This window comes from Diceros bicornis, chromosome X (genome assembly GCF_020826845.1).
Source record: "Diceros bicornis minor isolate mBicDic1 chromosome X, mDicBic1.mat.cur, whole genome shotgun sequence".
Classification (NCBI taxonomy): Eukaryota; Metazoa; Chordata; class Mammalia; order Perissodactyla; family Rhinocerotidae; genus Diceros; species Diceros bicornis.
In genome coordinates this window covers 94,171,111-94,191,351 of record NC_080781.1, presented here as the reverse complement: position 1 = coordinate 94,191,351, position 20,241 = coordinate 94,171,111, and the positions used below count along the sequence as shown (strand labels likewise).

At 41.1% G+C, this 20,241-nt stretch overlaps 1 protein-coding gene across 4 annotated transcripts in view; it reads left to right on the top strand.

The window, feature by feature from the left end:
• Positions 1 to 12,411, top strand: part of TRMT2B (tRNA methyltransferase 2 homolog B) — a 38,272-nt gene extending 25,861 nt beyond the window's left edge. For all 4 annotated transcript variants that reach the window (XM_058536329.1, XM_058536330.1, XM_058536332.1 and 1 more), the window contains 7 exons: positions 569 to 715; positions 1,883 to 1,977; positions 2,312 to 2,526; positions 2,699 to 2,800; positions 3,572 to 3,691; positions 3,920 to 4,019; positions 11,496 to 12,411. In XM_058536329.1, the coding sequence (XP_058392312.1) occupies positions 569 to 715; positions 1,883 to 1,977; positions 2,312 to 2,526; positions 2,699 to 2,800; positions 3,572 to 3,691; positions 3,920 to 4,019; positions 11,496 to 11,622 (906 nt within the window). In that variant the 3' untranslated portion in view covers positions 11,623 to 12,411. The remainder of the gene's footprint in view (positions 1 to 568; positions 716 to 1,882; positions 1,978 to 2,311; positions 2,527 to 2,698; positions 2,801 to 3,571; positions 3,692 to 3,919; positions 4,020 to 11,495) is intronic.
• The last annotated feature ends 7,830 nt before the right edge of the window (positions 12,412 to 20,241 follow it).

Sequence of the window (20,241 nt, the reverse complement as noted above, 5' to 3'; positions counted from 1 at the left end):
TTTGGCTTGTTAGATGGCCATCGTCTCACTGTGTCTTCACATGATCTTTCCTCTGTGTGTGCATCTGTGGTATCTCTTTGTGTGTCCAAATTTCCTTTTCTTAAAAGGACACCGGTCTTGGGGCCGGCCCCGTGGCTTAGCGGTTAAGTGCGCGCGCTCTGCTGCTGGCGGCCCGGGTTCGGATCCCGGGCGCGCACTGATGCACCGCTTCTCCGGCCATGCTGAGGCCGCGTCCCACATACAGCAACTAGAAGGATGTGCAGCTATGACATACAACTATCTACTGGGGCTTTGGGGGGAAAAAATAAATAAATAAAATCTTAAAAAAAAAAAAAAGGACACCAGTCAGATTGAATAGGACCCACTCTAACGACCTCATTTTAACTTAATCACCTCTTTAAAAGACCTTATCTCGAAATACAGTCACATCCTGAGGTACTGGGAGGTTAAGGCTTCAACATATGAATTGAGGGGGGATACAGTTCAGCCCATGATAGTCGCCCAGCATGAATAATCAGCTGTGGAACTTGTTAGCTTTGCCTGTATAATAATACCGTTTTCTTCCTAGTACTACGAAGCATTCCTTCGACAGTCCCCATTGGAGCCCTGCCTTCTGTTTCATAAGGGTGGATACTGGCGTGAGCTCATAGTCCGCACAAATAGCCAAGGGCACACAATGGCCATCATCACTTTCCATCCCCAGGAATTAACACAGGTGAGACTCACAGGATGATAAGGGGCAGCTTCTGTAGCAACCGTTACTGTTTCTATGCTGCAATTGGTTTTTGGAAGTTTCAGGGCAGATAGCAGAAACTACACATCCACAGAATATTTGTGTGGGTTGGGAGGAGGGGTTGGGAGTGAGAAGGAGGAGATGGCAAAGATATTCTTTAACTGTGCTGCTGGCATAATCAAACCACAGAGACTGAAGCGAGGGTACCACATTAATTATCACGTGAGGATCTCTAAATCTTTTCACAACAACTTTCCCCGTGGAAGTTAGTAGGTGCTCTATTGAATCCGAAAGCCAATTCAATAGAGACTAGAATATAGTCAAAATTTCATAACCCAAATTATACTTTATATTTGTAATGCACGTAGAGCTTTCAAAGATTCCCAAAACATTCCTATACTTATATGATCCTCTACCAACTTGTGAAGTAGGCAAGAGAAGGAGAGGTATCGTCACCCTCATTTCCTAGATGAGCAAATGGAAGCAGAGAAGTACGCAAGGTTAAAGAGCCAGTAAACAGCCAAGCTAGGGCTTGAAGCCAGGTCATTGATTCCTGGCCTTTTAACTCTATAGCTCCAACATAGTTTATTGCAATAGATCCTTGTATAAAGTTAATGGTTAGGCTTCCTGTAGTGATGTTAGAATTTTAAATGTTCTGAACTCTAAGAAAGGATTTAGTTACCTTGCTTGTTCTCTTCCATGCCCTCTCTTTCCTTTCTCAAAGGACTCACGTCCTCTGAGGTGGTGTTTGGGTGGGTAGTTGGGATGTTTGAAGTGGAGAAGTATGAAGAGAATTAAAAAGTTATTGCTTCTTTGTGATGGGACAAAAGCTTAGTTTAGCTCCTTCCCTTGTTTACAACAAGAATAACTCTCACACTTTCTTTAGAGAACTATTAAAGAGGCTCAAACCATGTCTATTGTATGGGATTTGTCAAAAGCAGATAAGCAACGCAATGCTTCTAGTGAGAGGTGAAAATAGCATATTTTTTGGTCCTATAGAACATTGCTTTATGTTAAGTGTCATTTATAATAGGGTTTGAGAAATGTGCCTTCTTGTCTGACTACTGCAGGCTGATTACTGTAGAGCTTGGAGAGAAAATTTATCAGAGATGAGTCTTTCCTTGACTCCTGGTTTTGTGGTCTGGGCAGGAGGAACTCTGTGTTCAGAAGGAGACTATAAAGGAGTTTTTCACCAAGGGGCCAGGAGCAGTCTGTGACTTGACATCACTTTACTTCCAGGAAAGGTAAACCTGGGACAGCCAAACAGCAGGCAGGAGGCTGATGGCTTCCCGTTGTCTGGGTTGTGGATTGCTGAGGCAGGGCTGCTGATCACGGAGGATCTGGGCTAAGTGGTACTGGCCCTTCTACCCCAGCCAGGTCTGGGAACCCAGGCTGTAGATGAGAGAGTGTCTGCATGTGCCTCCATCCCCTGAGAGGGGAACTCCTTCAGAGCTCTCAGGGCCCTGCCATGGAGGCTGTGTCTTCTAGCTGAGATGCTGGGCCCTCCCCCTCCAACCACCCACTAGAGATAGAATGGTCTGGCATTACAAGATGCATTCTTCTTTTATTCTTTTCCAGCACCATGACCCGTTGCAGTCATCAGCAATCCCCCTACCAGCTCCTATTTGGGGAACCCCACATCTTTGAAGATCTCTTGGGCTTGAAGATCCGTATTTCTCCAGATGCCTTTTTCCAGGTTAATACTGCTGGTGCAGAGATGCTGTATCGGACCGTGGGGGAGCTGAGTGGAGTGAACTCTAACACCATCCTCCTTGACATCTGCTGCGGAACTGGCAAGTGGCAGCCCAGGGCAGAATCTACATGCTGCTTAGCTCCCAAACTCCATCCACCCAGGAACCGGGGCCCTTGCAGCTGAGGTGGGGAGGTGGTGGTTGTGGTACGGGCATAACCTCATTGGTTTAAAACCCTAAAATACCCTCCTCTTATTCTCTCTTACTCCCCCAGGTGTGATTGGCCTCTCTCTGGCTCAGTATACCTCCCAGGTCCTTGGGATTGAGTTGGTGGAGCAGGCAGTAGAGGATGCCAGGTGGACTGCAGCCTTCAACGGTACTGCTCACAGTCTGGGGAGAAATGAAGAGTTGCGGTTGTTTCTGTGCTGTGCAAATGGTTGTGTGGGAAAGGGCATGTACTGTGTCCATGACCTGTGGGGAGGAAGGGGAGATGTTCTGGAGTGGTCAGAGTTGGGTCCTGATGGTTTTCTGAAAGAGGTCCCAATAGCTAATCTTTTTTTCTATCCAGAAGAAGAGCCCAAGGGAAAGAACAAGCCTAGCTTGATAGGAAGGGAACTTGACAAAACTTTGGATGATATAGAAGAGCCTTCTTGACATTAGACTCGTGAGGCATCATAACATAATACAATAGGTTTCAAACTTTTTTTTAGCAACAGGACCTTTTCTTCGAACAATTTCTTATGCCAAACCACAATATAGAAAACAGATCCCTTTGTCCCCTCAATCTCACCTCCAGACAGCTCCTGATATAGATAGACAATCTCCAATATAGCAGAAAGAGCACTTGAGTAAAAGTCAGGGTTCTCTTTTTGGTATAGGTACTTATGTGCTGTGTGAGTCACTAAGTTGTAAAATAACATTGTCTAGTCTCTCAAGCTGAAAGGCCTACTGAGATATTGCAAGGGAAAAAACATGTTGGAAAAAATGAAGCAGGTCCAAAAGCAATTCTTTCATTGTTATTCAGAGGAGTGCTAGATCCAAAGGGAAGATGACAGAGCCCTGGCTTCTGTGCATTTCTGTAAAGCTCCCTGCCCCCCACTGCTGGGCTGGAGTTTTGAGTTATGTCATGTGAGCCTCTCTTCTGCAGGCATCACCAACTGTGAATTCCACGCTGGTCGAGCAGAGAAGATTTTGCCGCAGCTACTAAAGTCAAAGGAAGATGGACAGTTAATTGTCGCTGTAGTGAACCCAGCCCGGGCAGGATTGCGTAAGGATGAATAGCTTTCATGCTACAAACTAGTTGGGTGTTCCCACGATGTCCACCAGCTTTAGTCCCTCATTCCCGCACCATGCTAAGGTTGTTCCCAGTGGGCTGACTCTGAACCTGCTTCTCCTCTATTCCTAACCAATCCTAGCGTCTGGCCAGTTGGGAGTTCGTGATAACCCAGACCATGATAGTTTAATTATATTAATAGCAATGTGTTTCTTCCTTCAGATTACCAGGTGGTTCAAGCCATTCGAAACTGCAGGGCCATCTGCACACTGGTTTTTGTTTCCTGCAAGCCGCATGGTGAAACCACAAGGAACATCATTGAGTAAGTCTTGACTTCTTTTTAAAATTATTTTTTCCTGATGATCAAAGTAATCGGTGCTTATTGTGCAGAATTTGGAAAACGCAGAGAAGTGTAAAGAAACAGAAGAAAGTCATTATCCTACCATTAAGAGTCAATGATAGGGCTGGGTCTCAGGTGAGGCAAGTAAAGCAGCTCACTTTGGGTGCAAAATTTAAGAGAGTGCCCAAAATCTCAGTAATCAAGATACATTTTATTTTTTTCATTTTTATTTTTTTGTGAAGAAGATCGACCCTGAGCTAACATCAAGATACATTTTTTTTAACATTTTAATTTTATTTATTTTTATTATAGCTTTCCATTTTTGATTGTTCAACCTTTTTTTATTTATTTATTTTTTGTGAGAAAGATCAGCCCTGAGCTAACATCCATGCTAATCCTCTTCTTTTTGCTGAGGAAGACCGGCTCTGAGCTAACATCTATTGCCAATCCTCCTCCTTTTTTGCTCCAAGGCCCCAGTAGATAGTTGTATGTCATAGTTGTACATCCTTCTAGTTGCTGTATGTGGGATGTGGCCTCAGCATGGCAGGAGAAGCAGTGCGTCGGTGCGCGCCCGGGATCTGAACCTGGGCCGCCAGCAGCAGAGCGCGAGCACTTAACCGCCAAGCCACGGGGCCGGCCCCCAAGATACATTTTTTTTTTTTTTTTTTTTTTTTTTGTGAGGAGATCAGCCCTGAGCTAACATCCGCCAATCCTCCTCTTTTTTTGCTGAGGAAGACGGCCCTGGGCTAACATCGGTGCCTATCTTCCTCCACTTTATATGGGACGCCGCCACAGCATGGCTTACCAAGCAGTGCGTCGGTGCGCGCCCGGGATCCGAACCAGCGAACCCCGGGCCGCCGCAGCGGAGCGCGCGCACTTAACCGCTTGCGCCACCGGGCCGGCCCCCCAAGATACATTTTTAATACAGTATTTTCAAAAATCAAAATTAGTCCCCAAAAAATCCATGATGAACAAAATATTAAGATTTTTACAAAAGGTAAGATGCACTCCTGTACTTGTTAAGCCCCGTCTCACTCACCTTACCCTAATCCTCGCCCTGGTTCCAATAAAAGTTTATTTATAAAAGCAGGCAGCCAGACGGCAGGCCATAGTTTTGCAATTTGATTTTCCAAAATACCACATCAAAATATTATTTTTCTTGATTACTGAGTTTTTTGGCACCCTCTTAAATTTTGCATCCAAGGTGAATGGCTCTCACTTCACTCCAGTTCTGGCCCTGGTCAATTATTTTGATTTTTGTAATGTTTTCTTCTTGTAATCTCTTTCTCTCTCTTTTTACATAATACAATTTCTTTGTAATATTCAAACAACATAGGTGGGTATAAAATACAGATGATATGCCTGGATGAAACAAGTAAGAATTAAAAGTAAATGAATTGAGGGGCCGGCCCCGTGGCTTAGCAGTTAAGTGCGTGTGCTCCGCTGCTGGCGACCCGGGTTCAGATCCGGGTGCGCACCAACGCACTGCTTGTCTGGCCATGCTGAGGCGGCGTTCCACATACAGCAACTAGAAAGATGTGCAACTATGACATACAATTATCTACTGGGGCTTTGGGGAGAAAAAGGGGAAAAAAACAAAGAAGTAAATGAATTGAGCTTTCAAGTCAATGAACTAGAAAAAGAACAATAAATCTAAAGGAATCTGAAGGGAGAAATCAATAACATTAAAAAAATTCCGGAAATTAATGAACTACAAAACAAAAAACCTGTAGACTTGACAGATAAACAAGAAAGTGTTGTTGGAAGAAGAAAATAAAATAGATAAATAAACCTAATCAAGAATATAAAGGAATAAAACATAAAAATATAAAGTCTTAAATGAGAAAAAGAGCATAACTACAGATGAAGAAATTTTTAAAAATTATAAGGAAGTTCTTTGTACAACTCCCTCACAATACATATGAAAACCTAGATGGGTGATTTTCTGGGAAAATGCAAATGGCTAATGTTAATTCCAGAAGATATAGTAACCCTAAACAGACCAGTAACCACGGAAAAAAATTGAGAAAGTTGTCAAAGAGCTGCTTCTACCCAAGATAAAAGCATGAGGCCCATATGATTCACAGTCTTACTTCCCTGTCTCTGCTTGCACATTTACTCTTCCAGCTGTCCTTTAGTTTTATTATAGTATTTAAAAATGTTTTTGAATATATGATAAAGGTGGCACCTCAAATCAGTAGGAAGAAGGTGGGCTATTCAGTAAATGGTGGTGGACACCTGGGTAGCCGTGGCAAAAAAAACCACAAAAATTAGATCTGTATCTCACACTGTATACCGGGATAAATTACAAAGGAGTCAGAGATTTAAATATAAAAAGGGAAAACCATAAGTGTACCCTAGGAAATCATAGAATTTCTTTTTAATCTTGGAGTGCAGAAGCCCTTTGTAACTATGAAAATTCAGAAGCCATATAATAAAAGGTTGTTAAATTTGGCTACATGAAAATTATTCCTTCTCCCTTTATTACACCATACACAGAAGTGAATTCAAAATGGATCATAGAACTAAATATAAGAGCTGAAACACAGGAGTAAAGCTTTGTGACCTTGGGTTAGGCAAAGCCTTCTTTGATATACCATCAAAAACCCAAGCAACAACAACAATATGTCAAAAAATATATGTGTGTGTATGTATATATGTGTGTGTGTATATAACTGGACATCATCAAAGTTAAAAAAATTTTTGTGCTGCAAATGATACCATCAAGAAAGTGAAAAGACAACCCACAGAATGGGAGAAAATATTTGCAAATGATTTATTTGATAAGGGGCTGGTATCCAGAAGCCAGACACAAAGGGCTATATATTGTTTGATTCCATTTATAGGAAATGTCCAGACTGGGCAAATCTCTAGAGACAGACAGTAAATTTGTGGTTTCCTAGGGCTGGGGGTGGGGAGTTTGGGGAGAAATAGCGAGTGTTAAGGGGTGCATGATGTCTTCTTGGGTTAATGAAAATATTCCAAAATTGATTGTTGTGATAGATGCACAACTGTGAATATACTAAAAACCACTGAACTGTATAAATGGATGAGCTGTATGGTATGTGAATTATATCTCAAGAAAACAGTTAAAAAAATCAATAACTTGCATGGTAAAAAGCGCCAAAAGCAAAGACAGAAGACAACATAGAAACTGGAAAAAAATTTGCAGTTCGTATGACAAAGACTTTTTTCCTTAATTTATAACAAACTCCTGGAAATCATTAAGAAAAAGAACGACAGCCCAAAAGAAAAATGAATAGAAGATATGAAAAGAAAATATTGTAAATGTGCTTGAACCATGAAAGGATGCTCAGTCTCTTCCATTATAATGGAAATGCAAATTAAAAGTACTCTGAGACACTGCTTTCTATGTCTCGGACTGGCAAAAGTTCAAAAGTTTGATAATGCACTGTTGGCAATACTATGAGGAAACGTGAATTCTAAAAAACTACTGCTCGGAGTGTAAATTGGTACTATCCCTATGGAGGGAAATGTAGCAATATAGATTAAAATTGTAAATGTATATAAACCCTTTGACCCAGTAGTTCCATTCCTGTGGCTTTATCCTACAAATATACTGACATACATATACAAGAACATATATACAAAGTTATTTATTGCAGTATAACGGCAAACAATGAAATATCCTAAAAGTCCATTAGTGGGGAACTAGTTAAATCAACTATGCTACATCCATAGTTATGGGTGGAATGGAATACTGTGCTGCTATACAAAAGAATGAAGATGTTCTTTATGTACTGATACAGAAAATCTCTAAGATGTTATTTTTAAATTACAGCTTTGTTGAGATATAATTCATATATCATAAAATTCATCCATTTAAAATGTACAATTCAATGGTTTTGGTATGTTCTCAGGCTTGTGCAGCCATCACCACTAATTCCAGAACATTTTCATCACTTCAAAAAGAAATCCTGCACCTCTCACCAGTCAATTCTCATTTTTCCCCAACCCCCTGACCCTAGGCAACCACTAATCTACTTTCTGACTCTGTGGATTTGTCTATTCAGCACGTTTCATATAAATGAAGTCATACAGTATGTGGTTCTTTGCGTCTGGCTGCTTTCACTTAGCATGATATTTTCAAGGTTCATCCATGCTGTAGCGTGTATCAGTGCTTCATTCCATTGTATGGATATACCACATTTTATTTATTTACTCATCAGTTGATGGACATTTGGGTTCTTCCTGCCTTTTGGCTCTTATGAATAATGCTGCTATGAACATTTGTGTGCAAGTTTTCATGTGGACATATGTTTTCATGTCTCTTGGGTAGATACCTAGGAGTGGAATTGCTGGGTCATATGTTAATTCTATATTAACCTTCTGAGGAACTGCCAGACTGTTTTCCAAAGCAGCTGCCCCATTTTACATTCCCATCAGCAGTGTATGAGGGTTCCAGTTTCTCCACATCCTCACCAACTTTTGTTATTGTCTGTCTTTTTTTATTATATCCATCCTAGTGGGTCAGAAGTGGTATCTCCTTGTGGTTTTGATTTGCATTTCCCCAATGTCTAATGATGTGGAGCATTTTTTCATGTGCTTATTGGCCATTTATATGTCGTCTTTGGAGAAATGTCTATTCGGATCCTTTGCCCATTTTTTAATTGGGTTGTCTTTTTATTATTGAGTTTTAAGATTTCTTTATATACTCTAGATACAAGTCCCTTATCGGATACATGATTTGCAAAAATTTTCTCCCTTCTGTGGGTTCTCTGTTCACTTTCTTGATGGTGTCCTTTGAAACACAAGAGTATTTAATTTTCAAGATATCCAGACTATTTTTCTTTTGTGGCTGGTGATTTTGGCTCTAAGGTATGTTACTACGTGGAAATAGCAAGGTGTGCAGAATTGTTTATATAATAGTAAACTATCTTTGTAGAAAAGGATGAAGGATGAGGAGAAGAATATAGATTTGTTTTTGCTTGTATATACATAAAGAAACTGGTAAGTTATGTAAGAAACTGATAATAGTAGTTATTTTAGTGGGAGAGGACTGTGGAGATGAGAGTTTCCAGTGGCAAGGAGACGTCACTGTTTACCTCTTAATGTTACTTCATTTTTGAATAAAATGAAAATATTCATTATGCAAAACAATATATTTAAAAAATGCAATGATTAAGAGTAAACCTAGGATTCTGCTGACACTCGTACTGAGTAAAACAATAAACATGGCCTCAAAAAGGGAAGAAAAATTTATTTTGAAAAGACAGTATGTACATATGGTAGAGTATGCAGTGACTAATGAATTTCTTTCTTATTCCTGATCCCTAGTCCTTCAGATGTCACCACTCTTCCCAGTTTCTTGTGTAGCCTACTAGAGATATTCTGTAACTACACAAGTGTGTGTGTGTGCGTGTGTGTGTGTGTGTGTGTGTGTACATACCATCCCTCTTTTTTTTTTTACAAATAGACTATAAACACTGTTCTGCACCATGCTTTTCACTTAATGATAGATTTTGGAGATTGTTCTACAATGATGTAGAATCTGCATCAATACTTATAGGTCTAGGGGCCGGCCTGGTGGCGCAGCGGTTAAGTGTGTGTGCTGCACTTCGGCAACTCGGGGTTTCGCAGGTTTGGATCCCAGGCACGCACTGACGCACCGCTCGCATGGTGGCGTCCCATATAAAGTAGAGGAAGATGAGCACGGATGTTAGCCCAGGGCTGATCTTCCTCAGCAAAATGAGGAGGATTGGCAACAGATGTTAGCTCAGGGCTGATCTTCCACACACAGACACACAAAAAATATAGGTCTACTTAGCATTTGAAAAAGGCTATATAGTTTTAACTTACACAAATATGTCATTTAACTAGTCCCTTGCTAATGAATTTTAAGGTTGTTTCTTCTCTATTGTTACCACAGTGTTACAGTGAATATCCTTGGACATATATCTTTGCACATATTTGCAATATATGTGTGCAATGTATACGTATATGTGATGAATAAATGTAGGTGATAGTATATATATATATAAACTAGATCAATCCCTGATGTGGAATTGTAGGGTTAAAGGATACATGCTCTTAACATTTTCGTGTATTTTCTAACAGAGCTCTAGAATCAACTTATCAAAAATATCTTTTTGGAATTATGATTGGAAGCACACTGAATTTATTAATTAATTTAGGGAGAATTGAAATCTTTACAGTATTTTTTCTGTCCAGGTATATGGTGTCTTCAATTACTCTAGTCTTATGTAATTCTCTAATGCTATATATATATATTTTTTCCAATATAGGTGTTTCTTTTTAGGGTTAATATAAGATATTGTAAAGATTTATTGCTATTATGAATGGGACCTTTTTCATGACATTTTGTAACTGGTTATTGCTGATCTTGTGTCCAGCTACTTTACTCTTTTATTAGTTTTATTCATTTCCCAATTGATTCTCTTGAATTTTGTTGGTAACTGGCCATAAGGTCCGCATATAAAAAGTTTTGTTTCTCTCTTTCCAATACTTTTTTTTTATTACATTGGATAAGAAAATGTTCCATTGTAGGAGGAGTGATAGTGAATATGTTGTTTTGTTCCTGATTTTAATGGGACAGTGCTATTTAAACTATTGAGTGTTAGCCAAGGAAACAAGAACTCTTCTGCTTTGTTGCTTTGAGTGCAAACTGGTACAATCTTCTTTAGAACAGTTTAGTGGTACATATCTTAGGGCCTTAAAAACATACAGGCCCTTCAACTCAGCAGTTCCACTAAAAAGATAAAAATGTATGCAAAGATATAACTATAAGAATATTCATGGAGGGACTTCTTGAAATAGCAAAAAGTTAAAACAGCCATATAGCCAATACAAGTGAGGTAGCTTTACATATAGTGGAGAGATGCTGATGATGTATTATTAACTGAAGAAACTGGTTGTAAAGCAGTACGTACAAAATGTACAGTGTGACTTCATTTTAAGAAACCAATGTAAATATACATATTTGGAAAGCTATATCCTGAAAAGTAAGCAGTGGTTATCCTTTTCTGAGTGGTGAGTTTCTAGGTGAATTTTTGTTCTCATTTGTGCTTGAGTGCCTTTGAAATAAGGGAAAACAGTAATCTACTTTAAAAAATTTCAATAGAATAATTTAATTCAGTAATATTTATTATGACCTATTGTGTGCAAATCATACAGAAAAGTATACGACCTAGGCCTCTCACTCCATTCATCGCTGAACCCCTACTGTGTGTCACACACTGGGAACACAGAGATGACTAATAAGCAGTTTTTGCCTCGTTTTTACCCTCAAAAAGATTATACTCCAGTGAGCAAGATGGTTAAAAGAAAAGGTAGTTACATTAAATATGATAAGTGCTGTTATAGAAAGAAGCACAGGGGGCTGTGGGAACACAGAGGAAAGGCTTAAATTTTAAAAAATTGTGTTCCTGTAGGTTCTCCTTGGTTTCCAGGAACTGATATTGTGATCTGTTTCTACAGGCTGTGCTGTCCTCCAAACTCTGCTAAGAAGCTCTTCGGCGAGCCTTTTGTCCTGAGACAAGCTGTGCCTGTGGATCTGTTCCCGCACACCCCGCACTGTGAGCTGGTGCTCCTCTTCACTCGATAAGCAGCCTCCTACAAGACTGCAGGCTCTTGGTTAAGGCTGAAGTTTCAGTAACTTTCAGGTTTGGCATATTGCTGCATTGCAGACCTTGAGATCATTACCAGGGAAACCAATCTTTGGATCGTGAGCAGGAAGAATATAGGAGGCCTCTTATCTGAGGTAGATTTATAACCTTAGCTTTCAGGTTCCCATGCTGTCATGAGTGTTTGCCTGGTTGTGACCACTCTTTGGCCTTGGATCTGGACTGTTCCTTCCTTTTGCTGTCAGCCTGTCATGGCTCCCTTGGTCCTAGTTTATAGTCTTGTCTCCTCTGTCTGACTCTGCCTGTGGTGTGGTGACAACTGAGCATTTCTCCGCAGCTGATAATAATTTCACATTGACTCGGGTCTCTGTATTTGCTCAGAGATTTTACTAGATATGTTCTGTGTTCGGGAGGTAGCCAAGGATTAGAACTAGAAACAAGTCTAGCTTTTTAAAAGAGCAGAGTAAGCTACGAAGTGATTGCATGGTGACTGCAAGATCTCAGTAGAGCTTCTTTCCTTTGGGTTTTTTTAGGGTTTGAGGCTTCTAGAATACCCTTTAAAAATATGGTTACTCCTACCAGGAATAACACCAACTAGCTCTCACCTCTGGAGGGAGAATTGGTCATAGTAGTGACCTTATGGGAAAGGAGATCTTCAAGGAAGAGACTGAATACCTATAATTGTGCTGTGTGTGTGATATGGAGGCAGAAAGCTCCAGAATCCCCTAATGATCCAGTGTACACTATAATAAATTGGATATTGAAATGGACATTCTCTAGTTCATGATTTCTTCGACTCTAGAGTTGTTCTTGGATACTTGCCCAACAATTTAGATTATGTTTGGAATCTTTTAACAGCCTGAGGACATGTAAGTTAGCAAGTGTTGTCAGATGTATAAAATGTTATCAGGTCAACTAGTATTTTTAATTCTTCTCAATCCTAAATACTTCTAGAGAAGCCTCCTTATCAGGGAAATATGGCTATTAAAGCTACTATATAAATATTGATTTAAAAAATGCTAGAAAGAAATAATCTAAAATGATAAAAAGTGTTGATTTATAGTAGTCAGATAAGTTTTATTTCCATTTCCCTATTTTTCATTTCATGTAATGGGGTTATATTATTTTTATAACTTAAATTTTTTTTTTTTGTGAGGAAGATCAGCCCTGAGCTAACAGCCATGCCAATCCTCCTCGTTTTGCTGAGGAAGACTGGCTCTGAGCTAACATCTATTGCCAATCCTCCTCCTGTTTTTCCCCCAAAGCCCCAGTAGATAGTTGTATGTCATAGTTGCACATCCTTCTAGTTGCTGTATGTGGGACGCGGCCTCAGCATGGCCAGAGAAGCGGTGCGTCGGTGCGCGCCCGGGATCCGAACCCGGGCCGCCAGTAGTGGAGCACGCGCACTTAACCGCTAAGCCACGGGGCCGGCCCCCTTAAAAATTTTTTCAATGTAAAGCAACTTTGATTTTCTCCCCTTTGTTTCACATATATGTAAATGGCAATCCTATCTATTAGTTACTGAAGCTGGAAACCAGACTTACCTTTCTCATTCTCGTATCCAACTGCCTACAAGGTGGATTCCACCTGGATATCTTCTAGGTACTCCTAACTCAACATATCTAATTTTGAATGCTTCACATCTTTCGTCCAAACCTGTTCTTGATCCTGTATTCCCAAACTTGATGAATATACCAATCTACTCAGTCACTCAAGCTAGAAGCCTGGGAATTATATCTGAGTCCTTTTTCTCGTGTACACCCTTCTTCTCTTATATCAAATGCATCACCAAGTCTCCATCCCTGTAGGTTACCATCATCTCTCATTGGATTATTACTGAAAGGGCCATCTTCCCACCTGATGCCACTGTGTCCACTCATGCCCCCATCCATTTCATTCTCTATAGCCAGAGTGAGTTTTCTAAAATGCCAATCTCATTGTGTTTCTCCAATGCTTAAAATCTGCCTTTGGCTTCCTATTGCTTTTAAAATAAAGTCCCAAATTCTTGATGTAGCCTCAAAGCCCCTTCATAATCTGGGCAGCCTCATTTCTCCATACACATTGAATTCCTTTCCCTGGAAAAGACAAATTTCTTCCATTCTGGTCCTTTTCATATTGTTTCCTCAGCTTGGAATGTGCTTTTCCATACCTCTTCTCGCTAACTCTATTCGTCTTTATATTTTTATTTTAACCTAGTTATTCCCCAAGGAATATCTAATGAATAAATATAGGATTGGCTGTGGATAATCAGCTTCCTGATAATTCTGTTAGTGTTATATGTTATAAGTAAGATGCTTTTAGAATCATGCTTCTGTCCTTTTTTGTTTGTTTGTTTGTTTTTTTGGTGAGGAATATTAGCCCTGAGCTAACATCCACCGCCAATCCTCCTCTTTTTGCTGAGGAAGATTGGCCCTGAGCTAACATCCGCACCCAGGCGCTGACGGATGCACTTGTCAAGCCATGCTGTGGCAGCGTCCCATATAAAGTAGAGGAAGATGGGCACGGATGTTAGCCCAGGGCCAGTCTTCCTCAGCAAAAAGAGGACGATTGGCGGCGGATGTTAGCTCAGGACTAATCTTTCTCAAAAAAAAAAAAATACTGATCCCTGGGCCTCAGACATGCCAATATAATTGGTTTAGGGAGGGGCTCAGGCATCAGCATTTAAAAAATGCCCCCCAGTGATTCTCATGTGCAGCCAAGGTTGAGAACCAATGGTCTAGTTGGGGTTTTACCTTTCAAAGTATGGCCCCTGGACCAGCAGCATTGGCATCACCTAGGAGCTTGTTAGAAATGCAGACTTTCAGTCTCCACCCCAACTGGATGGGAAACTCTGGAGTGGGGCCCAGCAATCTGTGTTTTAACATGCCCTCCAGATGATTCTGATGCACACTAAGGTTGAGAACCACTGGTTTAGAGTGACTGTTCTCAGCCTTGGTTTCACATTTGAATCACCTGGCTACCTTTTAAACCAGAGGTTCCTGGGCGTCATCTCCTCAGAGATTCTGGTTTAATTAATGTTAGGTGTGGCCCTAGCATCATTATTTTAAAAGCTCCCCCGATGACTTGAATGTGTAGGTAAGGATGAGAATCGCCGTCTAGGATTTTTGTCTCCAAGCCCAGTGCTTGGCTTGATGAGTAAAAGTGTACATCAAGTTGCAGATAAAAACTAACTAGTTGGGTGACACATAGGCAAAATAGCTTGCTTTTCTGTTTCCTCCTTGTCTAGACCCACCCAGAGTCTCTGAGCACTGATTTACAGTTGTTTGCAAAGGTTTTCATCTGTTTAAAGCATTCCCTTTCCCATCTTTCTGCAGTTATTTCAGTGGGGGGAGGGGGGGTAGGGAGTGGGGCTCAAATACCATCAGTTGCTAGTAATCCTAGCCAACCCTTAAAATTAACCATTATGCAAGGCAAGAGACAAGTGAGCTCATTTTAATATTAAAGTAGGACAGCTGTTTTAAGCGTTTGTCCTCAGCTTGATTCCTACCTGTCTTCTAGAACTGGCTTCTTCTCATTAGGCTCATCTTAGAGTTGCTGAACCTCTGAGTGCAAATTTTGCTATTGCCCTTATTGCAGATTTGGAGTTTCACCCAGGGCAGTGGTTACATTGCACTCGTCTGGGAGGTTTTAAAAAAATCCTGGGGCTTGGGCCCTCCCCTCAGATATTCTGATTTAATTGGTCTGGGGTGTGGCCCAAGCATCTGGATTTTTAAAAGATCCCCCACGGTGATTCTAATGTGCAGCCAGGGTTATGATCCTCTGATTAGGGCTGTGGTTCCCAAACTTGTCAGCACATCAAAATCCCCTGGGGATCTTTTAAAATGTCCAAAACTCAGGCCATACCCAAGACCGATTAAATCATCACAATCTCTGGGAGCGGGACACAAGCATTGGTCATTTTGAAGTTTCCCCGGTGATTCCAGTGTGCAGCTGGCATTGAGAACCATAGGGTTAGGGTATTTGATTGTTTTGGGGCTGGAAGGGAGAAGAGAATGATTGTCATTTGCTGAGATTTAAGTCTTCCAACCCTTCACCTTCAAAATCACATCGCCAATTTATAATTTACAGAGTTATCGTTGTCATTTTTCTAAGAAATATATTTCAAAGTGGCCTGCCCATAAATAATAATCCAATTATTTGTAGAAGGAATAAATGGATGTCATAGCCTGCTTTCCCTTCCCACTCATGAACCGATTGAAGCTCCCTTAGAGGTCACCAATTAATGCAAGTGCAAAAGGACAGTTGAAATGGAATGTAATTATTAAGTCCCAGGCTTAAAAATTTTCCGTCAGCTGATTTGATTCCATCATTAAATGTATTTCCACATCATATTTCCCCTTGTTTCTTCTCAAAGGAGACTAAGTGGGGTGGCAATGCTGACATCTAGCCCAGAGCAACACAGTGGAGGAGTATGTCAATATCCTCAAGTCCACTCCTGTTAGGGATTCTCAGGGTACGTGGAGGGGAGAGGTCTTTGCTCAGAGGACCTACAAAGGGAATTTAAATGTTTAAAGGTGTTGGCATTCACTGCTTGCATTTACTGATCACCTTTACTTGTAACAAATTCAAGGAATACTTGAGAAGAAGAGAGGGCTATCTTATACTTAGCTATTTAATAGTCTCTCCCCTCCAACTAGACTGTAAGGTTTGAGGGAATAAGGGCTATATCCTTTTCACTGTGGTATCTCTGTCTAGCACCTAGCACAGTGTCTGAAACGTGGCAAGTGCTCAGAGAGGCAATATAGTATAGTGGCCAAGAGGACCAGCTTTGGAATCAGGCTGACCTGGCCTTGAATCCTGGCTCCATCACTTACATGCTGTGTGACCGTAGGTGAGTGACTTAACATCTCCAACCCTCTGTTCCCCACCCCTCTCCCTGGAAAAGAAGGGTAATAATAGTACTGACCTCACAGGATTGTTGTGACCCATTCAGCAAAACAATATATGTAAAGCATTTTGCAAATTGTTTGGCACACAATTGGCACTCAGTAAGTGGGAGTTATTCTTTATAATCCAATTATTTGTAGAAGGAATAAATGGATGTCATAGCCTGCTTTCCCTTCCCACACTTGAGATTAACAAGCAAAAATAACCTAATCAATTTGGTTTCTCTAAGATTTCAATACTTAATTTCAGGCAAACAAAACCAAACACACATTGGAAAGGGTCCCTTCCCTGTTGGTGTGGGTGTTTCTCGGCATTTATATTATCGTCAAATATTACAGCTTCTAGTAAAAAGTTTAAATACAGTTCGAAGAAAAATGAGGCCTAGAAAACAGATAAGGCCATCCCTCTCATTTTGTCACCCTCATAATATTGGTTGCTAAAATAATCTACTTGTCAAATCCCTTTGTACTACTGTGAGAAGTGCTAATGTAAGACATGTTTTCTGAAAATAACTGTGATGAGGTATCATGAATTAAGGGCTTTGGTGCAGAAGTGATGGAGTTCCCTTCTGGGTAGAATAGTGCAGGATCATAAATTGCCCAGAACATTTACTAGCTTGCCCTTTCCACCTCCTAACAGGAAACTTGTTTCTAGGGGTGGGTTTTTTTGTTTGAACTAAACATGCTATAAATGCTGCATGGGATCCTGGATTGGACCCTGAACAGAAAAAGTACATTAGTGGAAAAATTAGTGAAATCTGAATAAAGTCTGTCATTTAGTAAATTGTATTGTGCTAATGTTAGTGTCATAGTTTTGATCAATGTACCCGAGTTTCATGAGATGTTAACATTAGGGGATGCTGGGTGAAGGCTATATGGGAACTGTCTGTACTATATTTACAACTCTTTTGTAAATCTAAAATTATTTGAAAATACAATGTTAAAAAAAAACTAAGTATAGCCTTTTAAAAACTAAACATACTGATTGAAAGCTAATTCTAGAAAAACCAAGTCTGGGCAGGTGTTGAGACCAGGGCTCCAGGGAGAGAATAGTGCTCACCCAGATACCCAGATATGTGCTAGATATTTGACTAACTGTAAATACTACCCGTGACAAGGTGACAAGGAGTGAGGGGTAGCACGTGGCAATTCTTCTACAATAAGAAATTTCTGGCAGCCTATTGACAAACAGTTCCTTTCTCTCAGTACAAGCTAGTCTAGTTCAAAACACAGTAGCCTCACTTAAAAGAGGTCCAAATATGTGTTTTTTTAAACTCTCATCTTAGAGTTTGTTTGGCTAGGTGTTTGAAGGAATTTCTCATTGTAGTGCTAAACCTGAAATGGTAATTGTGCCCCAAACATGAGAAGGGGAGTGGGAAGAGGAAGGATCCAGTCCATTTTAAAGCGCCAGCCCCCTTAGCATTCAGTTCTTCTTTATTCCCTGAATCAAATGATCTGCAGAGTTAACTCCTGTATCAGTTAGAAGGCAGGTATCTCAGTAACCTAGTGTGACCAGCATGACAATCTAAAACAATGTATTGTTACAAAAGGTGTTGGCAGAGGGGGAGTGGAATCTAAAAGAACTATGGCACTCTTCATTCTCTTAGGTTCTTTAGAGATGAACTCTTTTATGTATGTTTTCTGTAGTTGTGGTCAGCATGTGTACCTGCTATTTCGTGTTTTGCTGTATTCACTTAACATTATTTCACATTCTAGTTCCCACCTGCACAGTGCACATAATTATCATCTTTAATGGCTGTGTAACATTCCATTGTATTGAATAGCATGATAGTTCTTAGGACTGGGCTCACTTTTCTAAGCAGATATAAAAGGCCTGCTGTCTCTTAGCACCAGAGGTCTATTTTAGTTCCTGGAAGTGGTGACTAGCATGAGCGTGGGATTGTGTGGGATTCCTGAGTCACCATTGCACAGCACAGTTTGAGTGCTTTGTTAACCAGCACCCGACAACAGAGCCTCCCGGGCTCCCTGGACCTGAGCCGGGCTCTTCATGGGCACAGGGGCGGAAGTACAGGCCCCCTAACTCCCACGACCCTCAGCTCTGATACTATCTCCGTGCCAACAGCAGGAAGTTACTGCTGCTTTCTTTCTCGCCTGGGATAACAACTCAACCTGTGTTTCCCACAGAGATTGATATGAGAGAAAAGACAAGAGGAGTGGGAGGATGGATTATTATAGCTAAAGGAATAAGGCACAGGTCAGGAGTGCCATGGCTACAGTTCCTTTAGGTGCATCTGTGAAAATGAAGTGGGATGAGGGAATGATTTCAAGTCCTGGAAAGCTGGGCAGTAGCTCTCATTCTCTACACCCCTTTCTGTCAGAAATCCGAGTTTTGGCCACCAAGTAAAGGGTTTACAGGGGTGAGTGACAAAGCAATGAGTCCAGGCTTGACCCCATCCCACCCATGGCCAATGGCATTTTATAGTTAAGAAAAGATTCTCCTGACAAGCGTGGTTTTGTGTTCCGTGCACTTGGTTAAGTCTTGCCAGTAGCAACTGCCTTGAAAATGAGTGATTCTAATAGTTTATTGGGAGGGAAGAGTGATATTAAAGCACAGCTGCTTTGGCCAAAGCACCAAACACTGAAATCTCCATGGGATTAATAGCTAGGTTAGCTACTACTGGTTTCTGTGCTCCAACCCTAAATTATCATGGTTCTTCCTTAACCCTTACTGTGTAATAACTATATGACCTGTGTACTGCAGATCACAGTGGATACCAACCCTGTTGATACTACAGGGTGGGTAGAAACAACATATGAATGAAGAGTGGTGACCAGATTTCAGGATTTGAAAACCATTCAGAGCAGAGGGACTCCTCTACCTATCCATATTGAATTCTCTAGTCAGAAAGCCCAGGCCTGTCTTGCAAGACAAAATGGACAAGTACCCAGAGCCACATGGGGCTTGTTGAATGATAGACCAGAGTCATATGCTTGAAGTGCCTCTGTCAGGAGCTAGGCTTTAAAAGTCTTGGAGGGGGGCTGGCCTGGTGGTGTAGCGGTTAAGTGCGTGCACCCCACTGCGGCGGCCCGGGGTTCTGATCCCCGGCATGCACCGACACACCGCTTGTCAGGCCATGCTGTGGCGGCGTCACATATAAAGTGGAGGAAGATGGGCACAGATGTTAGCCTACGGCCAGTCTTCCTCAGCAAAAAGAGGACGATTGGCGACAGATGTTAGCTCAGGGCTGATCTTCCTCACAAAAAAATAAATGAATATACAAATAAATCTTTAAAAAAAAACAAAAGGGGGCTGGCCCTGTGGTGTAGTGGTTAAGTTCGCGCGCTCTGCTTTGGCAGCCCGTGGTTTGCAGGTTCAGATTCCGGATGCAGAGCGACGCATGGCTTATCAAGCCATGCTGTGGCAGCGTCCCGTGTAAAGTAGAGGAAGATGGGCACATGTGTTAGCTCAGGGCCAATCTTCCTCAGCAAAAAATAAATAAATAAATAAAAATAAAAGTCCTGGAGGAGGGAGGCCAAGATCTTGACAATGAAGGGAGAGAAACTCCAAGGCAACAGCTTGCCTGAAAGAAAATTTGCCCTCTAGGCTCAAGAAACTATCATTCATCTTGGTCCCTGGGCTGCCATGCTGAGACATACATTTGTAAGACCTCTTCAGCAGATTTAGGATTCTCAAAGACAAAGATATGGGAGGCAGTGGTTGGCAGTGGTTATAGTTACTTTAGATTCTCTATG